The sequence below is a fragment of the Chionomys nivalis genome, chromosome 7 (genome assembly GCF_950005125.1).
Source record: "Chionomys nivalis chromosome 7, mChiNiv1.1, whole genome shotgun sequence".
Taxonomy (NCBI): Eukaryota; Metazoa; Chordata; class Mammalia; order Rodentia; family Cricetidae; genus Chionomys; species Chionomys nivalis.
The window spans coordinates 74,733,659-74,744,182 of record NC_080092.1 but is presented as its reverse complement, the minus strand read 5'-3'; the positions used below and the strand labels follow the sequence as shown (position 1 = coordinate 74,744,182).

The 10,524-nt window shown below is 47.9% G+C and overlaps 1 protein-coding gene across 1 annotated transcript in view; it reads left to right on the top strand.

Annotated features, from left to right (window-relative positions):
* The first annotated feature begins 3,888 nt into the window (after positions 1-3,888).
* Acsf2 (acyl-CoA synthetase family member 2) overlaps positions 3,889-10,524 on the top strand; it is a 37,576-nt gene continuing 30,940 nt past the window's right edge. The window contains exon 1 of the mRNA XM_057776287.1: positions 3,889-4,214. Coding sequence (XP_057632270.1) covers positions 4,087-4,214 — 128 coding nt within the window. The 5' untranslated portion in view covers positions 3,889-4,086. The remainder of the gene's footprint in view (positions 4,215-10,524) is intronic.

Here is a 10,524-nt window from a genome sequence, read left to right as displayed (position 1 = left end):
TCCCCGGTAGCAGGTACTGCTGATCTGATGAAGATGATGGCTATTTACTCTGGGGGCTGTGCCCTGCAACACCTGCTAATAATAGAGTCACTTTAAAAACAAATAAACAGCCGGGCGGTGGTGGCGCACGCCTTTAATCCCAGCACTCAGGAGGCAGAGGCAGGCGGATCTCTGTGAGTTCGAGGCCAGCCTGGTCTACAAGAGCTAGTGCCAGGACAGGCTCCAAAGCTACAGAGAAACCCTGCCTCAAAAAACTGAAAAAAAAAAAAAAAACCAAACAAACAAAAACATATTCCTTTATGTACCATCATCTACAGATAGGATCTCTCAAGACATTGATTGATTGATTGATTGATTGATTGATTTAATATTTAGAGACAGGGTCTCACTGAGTACCCCTGGCTGGCTTGAGACCATGTAGACTAGGTTGACCTCGAACTCACAGTGATCTGTTTGCTTCTGCTTCTTGATGGTAAAATTAAAGATTTGTGCCCCACACCCAGTTTTCCGTACCCCAGGTTTGCTTGGGACTGGAAGCAGATTCTGCCTGTATGTGCAGTTGATCTTAGTTTATTATATTCTACTGTTTGTTACTATTGTTGTTTTTATTATTGTCACTATTGTTGCTGTATGTGTGTATGTGTGTATGTATGGTGCTAGGGATTGAATATGGGGCTTTCTTTTCTTTTGGTTTCTTTTTGAGACAGGGGTTCTCTGTAGCTTTGGAACCTGTCCTGGAACTGTCCTGGAACCAGGCTGTCTTCGAACTCACAGAGCTCCTTCGTCCTCTGTCTCCCGATTGCTGGGATTAAAGGTGTGCACCACTACCTCCCAGTGAACATGGAACTTTCAAAATGTTAAACACATACTCCATTATTTTTATTTTTATTTTTTTTTTAAGACAAGATTTATTTTTGGGTGTAGACCATGCTAGTCTTGAACTCATAGAGCTGTGGGTGCTGGAACTTAGAGGTGTGCATCACCATGCCTAGGTTCCTTTTAATTTGAGACAGGACCTTTCTAAATTGCCCAGACGGGACTTGACCTTTTCAATTTTCCTGCCTCAGTCTCCCTAAAGCAACTGGTATTACAAATCTACAACGCCAAGCCTGCAACACACAATTTATAATGTAAGAATATTGGCCTCCACCTCCCTCCTTCTTTCCTTTACCATTTCAGCTAGGATGGTTTCCAAGGCTAGAAGCATTGTATTCTGTTCTCTGTGATTGAAATCTTTGGACACAGGAGATCATGTTGGCAGACCTATAATCCCAACACTTTGGGCTAGGAGGCAGGGGGATCAGGAGTTCAAGACCAGCATTAGTTACCTAGTAAGTCTGAAATCAGTCTGGGTTGCATGATACCTTGTCTCAAAAAGAAAAACAGAAAGAAAGAAAGAAAGAAAGAAAGAAAGAAAGAAAGAAAGAAGGGAGGGAGGGAGGGAGGGAGGGAGGGAGGGAGGGAGGGAGGGAGGGAGGGAGGGAGGGAGGGAGGGAGGGAGGGAGGGAGGGAGGGAGGGAGGGAAAGAGAGAAAGAGAGAAAGCAAGCAAGCAATAGTAGCACTCCACAGATGGCTCAATAGGTAAAGGTGCTTCCAACCCTGATTGTTAGGAATCTTTCCTAACGCGAGCTCTCTGCCTACGCAAAATCCCAATCAAGCCAAATCAAAACAAGCCAAATTAAGAAATACCCAGGTTTAATGGGATTTTTGCACTCTCGAGTGGCCCCGAGGTGGAACCGGGAGGCCGGAAAGGCTACAACCAACAGGAGGAAGGAAAAGAGATCACGTGATCCTCTTTTGGGCATTCATTTAAATACCCTGTGGGAGTGGTCCTGATCCCACCCCCGGGAGTCAGGACCTGGCATGCTGGGATTTGGAGTCCAGGACAACTCTTTTGGGCATTCACTTAAATACCCTGTGGGAGTGGTCCTGATCCCACCCCCCTCAGGGAGGGGTCAGGACCTGGCATGCTGGGATTTGGAGTCCAGGCCAATACAACTCTCAGGCCTGGGGGCTGGGATGGATTCCAGGGGCTGAGGTCTACGCTCCCAACTTAACGTTGATGACCTGAGTTTAATTCCCTGGATCCACAAAGTGGAAGGAAAGAATCAATTTTAATAAGTTGTCTTCTGATACCCTTTGTGTACATGTACAGATCACACAAAATTAGCTGTGGTGGTGCATGTCTGTATTCCAAGGAGACAAAAGGAGGCACAAGGATCAAAGTTCAAATTCATCCTAGTATATACACAGAATGAAATCAGCCTGAGCTATACAAGACCCTGTCTCAAAAAAAATGCTACTTCATGTTGACATTATGAGGCCCCCCTTTTCTGCCTCAGGCTGGTCTCAGACCCCCTCTGTGTAGCTGAAGATGACCTTAAGTTCCTGATCCACCCTGCCTCTATCTTCTTGGCTGGGGTCACCGGTGGTTGACATCGTGCTTGTGGTGGTTGACACCCTGCTTGTCTATGAGTTCACTTTTGAAGTAAAGAAGGAAGGGATATTAGCAAAGGGAAGGGAACAAAAGCTTCTCCTCCCCAGGCTAGCTCATAGCAGATAGAATGACAGAAAATTCGTCTACTTACCCGCCCCCCCCCCACCACACACACACACACAAACCTGCCCAAGTCTTACTCAGAGTAGTCAGGAAGTGAAAGGGACCAGAATGTACCCTTCACTTTGCCAGGGCAATCATTTATCCAAAAGGGGTCAATGATTGGCCCAGGTAGGGCTTGAGCACCTCTCATTCCTTGAGCTGGGCCTTCAGAAGCCGGGGTACGAACTTAATTTGGAGAGCACACCCTTTCAAGCCAGCTCTTCAAAGTCTCTGGTCTTGACCGGTTCTCCAGTGGAACACAGATCTCCCCCCATCCCACCAAAAGCTGCTAGAGAGATAGATCTGCATTCACTCTGGAGATCAAAGAGGGAGCCGCTGGATTACTCACGCGACCACAGTTGAACCAGGATTCCCAGGGAAAAGCAAAGGTTCACTAGCCCAACCTCCGCCCTCAGCCAACCTTTCCTCCCTGCCTGCCTTTCTTCGTTTCCATGTCAAGACAGAGGAAGCCACCCGCCAGGACCTTTCTTCTCCCTCTGGAGAAGAGATTGTTCAAGACAACGTGGGACTAGAAGGTGTGGGAGTTTTGTACCAGTCTGGTTAACCCAGTGCCCAGATCCAGAAACTGGCAGTCATTTCTTCTAAGTCTTGATGCACATTCTTTCTGCGTTGCAAGCTAGAATATATCCCAGAGGGCACAGCTGGAGTGTTGAGTCTCTTGCAAGTCTCGGTCCTTTGGAGCTTAGGGGAGCAGCTGAGGAAATTATGCTTCAGGCCCCAAGCTAGGGCAGAAATGAGGGCAGGATACAACAGACTCCAGTCCCTGATGCCACCAGATTTTGTCTACCGGGTACTCTTCTCGGAGTGACACGATATGGAGGAAGGAGGACGCCACGAGAGGTGCAGGGTTGAACTAAAGCCGATACCTGGCCTTGGGTCACACTAGATCCCCGGTTCTAGGGTACAGAGGGGCTCACCCAACAGACCGGTTAATTCCGACGGCCTCTCCTCTTCCCAGAGGCCCTCTGTTCCAGCTGGCAGGCCTCAGGGTCATTCGCTCTGTAGTTCACCACCCGTAAAGTCCCCACGTGACCCACGATCTACCGGGCACCCGGGACCCATAAGCCTTGAAGTTGCTATCTGGCTTATTATAGACTCCTGATTGGTTTCCTGTTTGTGAAACTCCTCGACCCTCCAATCTTAGCCGGGTGATGTTTGCGGGAAGGCTTTGTATCGTACTGCAGAGCGAGATTTGGGATCCCCGAAAACAAAAAGAGAAACAGAGGTGGTTCTTCCAGGGCGGGATTGAAGGACTGCCGTTCCCACGCGAAGGTGGCCCTGGGCGCAGAGTCGCCACTTCCCGGCCTCTCCTCGCCCCGCCCCGCCCCGCCCCGCGGGGACCCAGTCCTCCTCACCCCATAGGCAGAGCGACCCTCCCGCCTCCTCGCCGTTTTCTTCTTCTTTAGCCCCCGCCTTTTCACTTTCAAAGTTTATTCCGGGCCGGGACCTGCGGCGGAAGAGAGCCATGACTGTCTACCTCGGGATGCTGCGACTCGGGAGGCTGTATATCGCGAGCCTGGGGGCGCAGGGACCCCGGACGCTGTTCTCTCGGCCTTGGCAGAACTCGAAATGGCACTGTGTCCGCCCTCTCAGGTACCCCGAGCAGCTCCCCAAAAAGAGAGGGGGCTGGGCGGTCCCGAGGAGGAGGGAACTTGGGAGTTCTGCAGAGCTTGGCAGGCATTGACCCCACTCTGGGTGGCCCTTACTTACAGTACCCTACCACCTAGGCAAAGGGAATAGCGGGCCCGGCTGGGGTCTGGGACTGCTGCTGATAACTGCAGTAGACCTAGACTAAGTTCAAATTCTAAATCAGGATTCTGTATGCGTCCCGTATAACACATAAAGCCAGGACTTTTAATAGTACACCCGAGGAACAAGCTGAGAGCTGCCAGGACACTCTTAGCTGTATCCGCTTCAGTGAAAAACTTGGGACCGTTTAGGAGTCCTCAGGGCACTGAGTATAGCAATGCCTTCTTTTCTCTGTTTTCTTTTCTTTCTTTTTTCTTTTTCAAGTCAGGGTTTCTGTGTGTAGCCCTGGCTATCCTGGAACCTTCTCTGTAGACCAGGCTGGCCTCGAACTCACAGCGATCCGCCTGCCTCTTCCGCCTGGCTTCTTCCCTCTGTTTTCAATCATTGCCACATACTTCTGAGTCTGTTTTCATCAGTCCTCAGTACAAGTGCCGGGAAGGGGGTTGGCAGGAGAGGGTTGATTGAATAAAGCTAATGTGGCCAGGCACTGAAGGGACAGATTGCTGTGGGAAAAGCCAAGGTTGGGAGAGCTGCCTATGCCAAAAGGTTGAGTGGTGGTTTCTTCAGCATCCAGCAGGGGGAAGGCCTGCACATAGCTGAACATGCTCTGACACAATTTGGCCAGCTAGCAAGCCTGTTGTCCATACTATTCCGACTGTGGGTGTGGGCAGGAGAAGTGGAGACTCAGTCAAGAGAGGGATATATCTCTGCAAAATAGGTTTAAAAGACACTACTAAGGCCACAAGGCAGAGGCAGACAGATCTCTGAGTTTGAGGCCAGCCTGGTCTACAGAGCTAGTTCCAGAACAACCAGGGCTACTACACAAAGAAGCCTTGTCTCCAACTCCCTGCCCCCAATAAAAGAAACATTCCTGAGAAGGAGTTGGACAGATAAGTTGGAAGATGCCTTTTTGACTGGAACTTTCAGATTACGACCTTCTGAAAACTAAGAAGCAAGCAGTGGTGGTGTGTGTGTGTGTGTGTGTGTGTGTGTGTGTGAGAGAGAGAGAGAGAGAGAGAGAGAGAGAGAGAGAGAGAGAGAGATATGCATGCACTCTCCCACTGAGGACTATGCCCAACCCCTGTGAAACCCTTTAACATCTCTCTGCCTCATTTCCTCAGGAGACCTAGGGGATTTTTAAGGCTGGGTAGTGAAATGGGGCCCACTGGAGGGATGGGGGTCACTTTTTAAGGGAGGTTCTCCCACCTCTCCTCTCTATTGTCTCCCTAGGCTAACTTGACCCTTCCCCGTCCCTAGTTGACCTGTCTTACCTTTGAACTCCTGAGTATCCCTGCAAGCTGTGAGGATTCTGAAAAGTGACTCCCCAAAGTACATATAGTTGTTGCTACTAAATCAGATCCAGTGTTACATAACCGCACTTTGATTTGTGTGTGTGTGTGTGTGTGTGTGTGTGTGTGTGATTCATGTGGACTTGTATACTGGTGCACATGTGTTTTAAGTGCAGGTGAAGGCGACTGCTCATTGCCGGGTGCTCTCCTCTCTCTACCTCACTGTTTCGAGCTTAGGGTCTTTGACTGAGCCTGGAGCTCACTGATTTGGCTAGGCTGGCTAGCCAATGCCTTCTGGGGCTCTTTCCTTCTCTGTCCCCCTCTGCCTAGCACAGAGAGGTTACAGATGGCTGAGCCACTGTGCCCAGCTTTTGTGCGAGTGCAGGCGATCCGAACTCAGTTCCTTCTGCCTGCACAGCAGACACTTTGCTGACTGAACCATTTCCCTAGCCCCAACATTCCTGACCGCTGACATTTTCCTGTGTAAACAAAGCAGGTCACTCACTTACTTGCCTCAGGCCTGTGACCTCTGAGGCTTTCTGTGACAGGCCTCAGAGAAACTGTGTCCAGAAGAGACCTATTTATCCAAGAGAGGAGGAAAAAAAGATTTTCTGCTCATTGGTTCCAGCTTCTTCCCCTTCCTCTCATATTTGCACCCTTCCTTGCTCTCTGTGGGCACTTTTGTCTGGTTTATCCCCTATTCTCCCCTGCAGCCTCCCCTCAGCCATCTCAAATATTCAGCTCACATCTCTCTCAGGGCATTCCCTCCCTATGCCCAGCACCTCGGCCACAGCACTCAGACCAGAACAACTGGTGTGAGGATGAAGGGAACCAAAGGGGAGCAATAGCTCGATGGCGTTCCAGGCATGATGGTGTGTGTGGGAAACTGTGTCCCCTCTTTCTCTCTGATGAGGTTAGAGGCAGGCTGTGCTGCTACCCAGCACACCAGGTCACTCACCCCAGGTTCTTATTTGGGTTGTGTTTGTGTTTGGGGGGCAGGGTCTTAGTGTTTGACCCAGGCTGACCTGCTACTTGAAGCCATCCATCTTCCTGCCTCAGCCTTGGGAGGCCTCTATCATCATGCCCGGCTCAGGTTGCTGGTTTTACTGAACAAGAAAGAACAAGAATTTGAAGCAAGCTTGTCTTGGCTGCTCTACATATATACAACTGGATCCTCTACCCAGGCACGTGCTACCTAAGCAAAATGTTACTTAGGGTGGTTAGTTTGTTGCTAATGAATGCTTACCTGCAGGCTGGCTGTGGGTGGATCCGCAGAAGCTTGCAGTTACTTTCTGCCTTTCCTTTGAGGTGCAGCTGACCCTGGATAGCTAAGATTTAGACTCGATTGGACCTTTGCAGTCCCATAAAAGGCAGGAGTGTTGAACCAGCCCCCATCCCTGACCCCAACCCTGACCCTTGACAGCTAGGGCTCTGCACAATGGCCTCAAGGGGAAAGTCTGCAGCATGGATGCCTGAACCTTAAGTGATTCAGGCTTTGGAAATGTCTCCCATCATCTTTTTTCTTCCTTCTTTCTTCCTCCCTCCCTCCCTCCCTCCCTCCCTCCCTCCCTCCCTTCCTTTTATTGACAGTAACAGGAATCAAACACAGAATCTTGTACATGTTATGCAAATGGCATCCTCTGTCCACTTGTTTTGTAGGAAGAGTTTGTTATCTTCAAATAACAATTGTCCATGTACTTTCCCTTTGTACCCATAAATGCACTTCTACCAGCCGTTCCATTCAGGATGCTGAAAGTGAGTGTTCCACCAATCGAGTACTGTGTTCTAAGTCTTTATTGCAGCTCTGACTCCTATGGAGTTCTTTGTAGGCTGTAGGTTCCTTTAAGGGAGGTTATATTGAGTGATCATAGGACTTTATGGTATAATTACATATGGTAAATTGCATAGATCTTAAATGTACTGCTCAGTGAATTTTAATGGTTTGTTTTTCTATTGCTATAACTGAACGTCAGAGAACAGAGCAATTTGTAAGACTCCCTTCAGAGTTTCATTTAGCTCAGAGTTCTGAAGGATGACGGGAGTCCAAGAACCTGGTGCCACTAGCATCTGCTTGGCACTGGTGAGGGCCATCCTGCTGGGTCATGACATGGCCCAGGGCATCACGTGGTGAGACCCTGAACACATGCCAGGGAGAGTCCTTTCAAAGAAAGCTACACTCCCTCTATAACCCATTAATCCACAAAAGCAGGACTGGGTTACTCCATTTTCAAGTGCAGAGGCTTCATGATCCAAAGGTTATATCCTCTCTCTCTCTCTCTCTCTCTCTCTCTCTCTCTCTCTCTCTCTCTCTCTGAGACAGAGTTTCTCTTTGTAACTTTGGAGCCTTACCTAGAACTCACTCTGGCCTCAAACTCACAGAGATCCCTCTGCCTCTGCCTCTATAGTGCTGGGATTAAAGGTGTGCATCACCACTCCCTGGCTTCTCCCTTCCTTTCTTGTTTTATTTATTTTATTTTATAATTTTTAAAAATTTACTTTTATGCACATGAATGGTCTTATCTGTGTGTATGTCTGTGCACTGCAGGCTTGCCTGGTGTCCTCAGAGGCCAGAAGAGGGCATCAGGTCCCTTGGAACTGGAATTTAAGATGGTTGTGAGCTACCATGTGGGTGATACTTAATTCATGTTCTCATTTGGATTTTGTCACAAGTACATGTTGGCTTTCTGGAATAATAGTTGCAGGTTGGTAGCTGGTGTAAGTATATTACCCTGTGTGCAGCAGATGAACACCAGAGCTTTCTGGCTGGAGGGGTAGCTTGATGGTGCTGTGTTCATCAAGCATGAGCCCTCTAGAAAAACAGCCAGTGTTTTTACTTGTTGAGACATCACTTTAGCTCCTTGTTGTTTTATCTTTGTAGAGAGGCCACAGACTCACAGCAATCCCCTGGCCTCAACCTCCCAATGCTGGAATTATAGCTATGAGCTACCACACCCTGCTCTCCTTTTTATTTCTTCCTTCTCATTTATGTGGGTTCCCTTTCTTTACTTAAATACTCGATGAGAACAATTTAAGGAAGATTTATGTCGGCTCAAGGTTTGAGGGTAAAGTCCATCACGGCAGGGAAGGCATGGCGGCATGAGCTCTGGTGGCAGGAGTGTGAAGCAGCTAGTTGGTCATATTGTGTCCACAGTCAGGAAATAAAGAGAAATGAATGCTGGCACTCAGTCCTCTTTCTCCTTTCTGTACAGTCCGGGATCCAGATGGCACCACTCACACCCAGGTTAGCTCAGCCTCTCTCAATTAAGCCTCTTTGGAAACATACTTACTTAAAGACCCACTCCAGTCTCTGTGATTCCAAATCCAGTCAATTGTAACATGATTAACCAAACAGTGTGTGTGACTGTGTGTGTGTGTGTGTGTGTGTGTGTGTGTGCATGAGCTCTGGTTTTCAGACCTAGGGCCTTGCACATGTTATGTAAGTGCTCAGCCATTGAGTTGGTTTCAACACCCTCAGGTTTAAGGGTTCTTTGTTTTGTTTTGTTTTGTTTTAATTTACATATGATGTTCAACTTGGTCAGAGTTCATTTTTCTACCTGCTAAGGGCTTTTAAACATTTTCAGAAGTATTTATTTATTTGTGTGTGTTTGTCCATGCTTGAAAATCTTCTTTCACCATGTGGGTTCTAGCGCCTGAACTCAGGTCTTCTTCAGGATTGGCCGAAAGGACCTTAAACTGCTGAGTCATCTCACCGTCGCTGTCTCTGAGGACCACTTTTAGGGAGAAGCATTTGTGTTTGTTGGTTTGTTTTTATGGAGACAGGGTCTCATGCTATAGCCCAAGTTAGCCTCAAACTCATAATACCTCTCCTGCCTAAGTCTTGGAAATTCTGAATTATAAACATGAATTAAAAACCATAGGTCAAGTTCTCACTCACTCTGTAGCCAGGTTAGCCTGGAACTATAGAGACTCATGGTAGACTTCCCGCCTCACCCTCTTGTGTGGTAGGATTGTATGTGCACACCACCATGCTTGCTCTCTGAGGACCTTTTAAGAACATCACGTTATTTTTGTGTTTAGTGGCCACTGTCTAAATGGCCACGGGTTAAGAAAATGATGACTTATTAATGCTCTCGTTTTTGGATTTTGTCACAAGTACATGTTGGTTTTCTGGAGTAATAGTTGCAGGTTGGTAGCTGGTGTAAGTATATTACCCTGTGTGCAGCAGATAAACATCAGAACTTCATGGCTGGAGGTGTAGCTTGGTGGTACCGTGTTCATCAAGCATGCAGGAGACCCTGTGCCCTGTTATCTGAGGTTTTTGTCCTGCCTAGTTCCTGCAGTCGTTAAGTCCCAAAGAGATCACACAAAGGTCTACATTAATCATAAACTGATTGGCCCACTAGCTCAGGCCTCTTATTAACTCATAACTTACATTAGCCCATTATTCTTATCTGTGTTAGCCACATGGCTCAGTACCTTTTTAGTGGCGTAGTCACATTTTGCTTCTTTTGTGTCTGGACAGGACTGTAAAGGGAGCTTCCCTCTTCCCAGAATTCTCCTGTACTCATTGACCCTCTTCTACTTTCTGTCTGGTTGTCCTGCCTATACTTCCTGCCTGGCTATTGACCAATCAGTGTTTATTTAAAACATAATTGACAGAATATAGACAATTGTCCAGCACCAGTGCCCTATCCCCAACAAGATAATAACAAAACAAAAATTGTAATTTTATTTCAGGACAAGTAGCCTCAAACATACACTCCCAGATTAAAATGATAAAGAGCCACACGTGGCGGCACACACCTGAACTTTCCACATGGGACGTGGAGGCGGGATGATTATAAAACACAGGGTTTGCAGGTTCAAAGCCAGTGTCGGGGGTTGTTCTTTCTGCCAACCAAGGC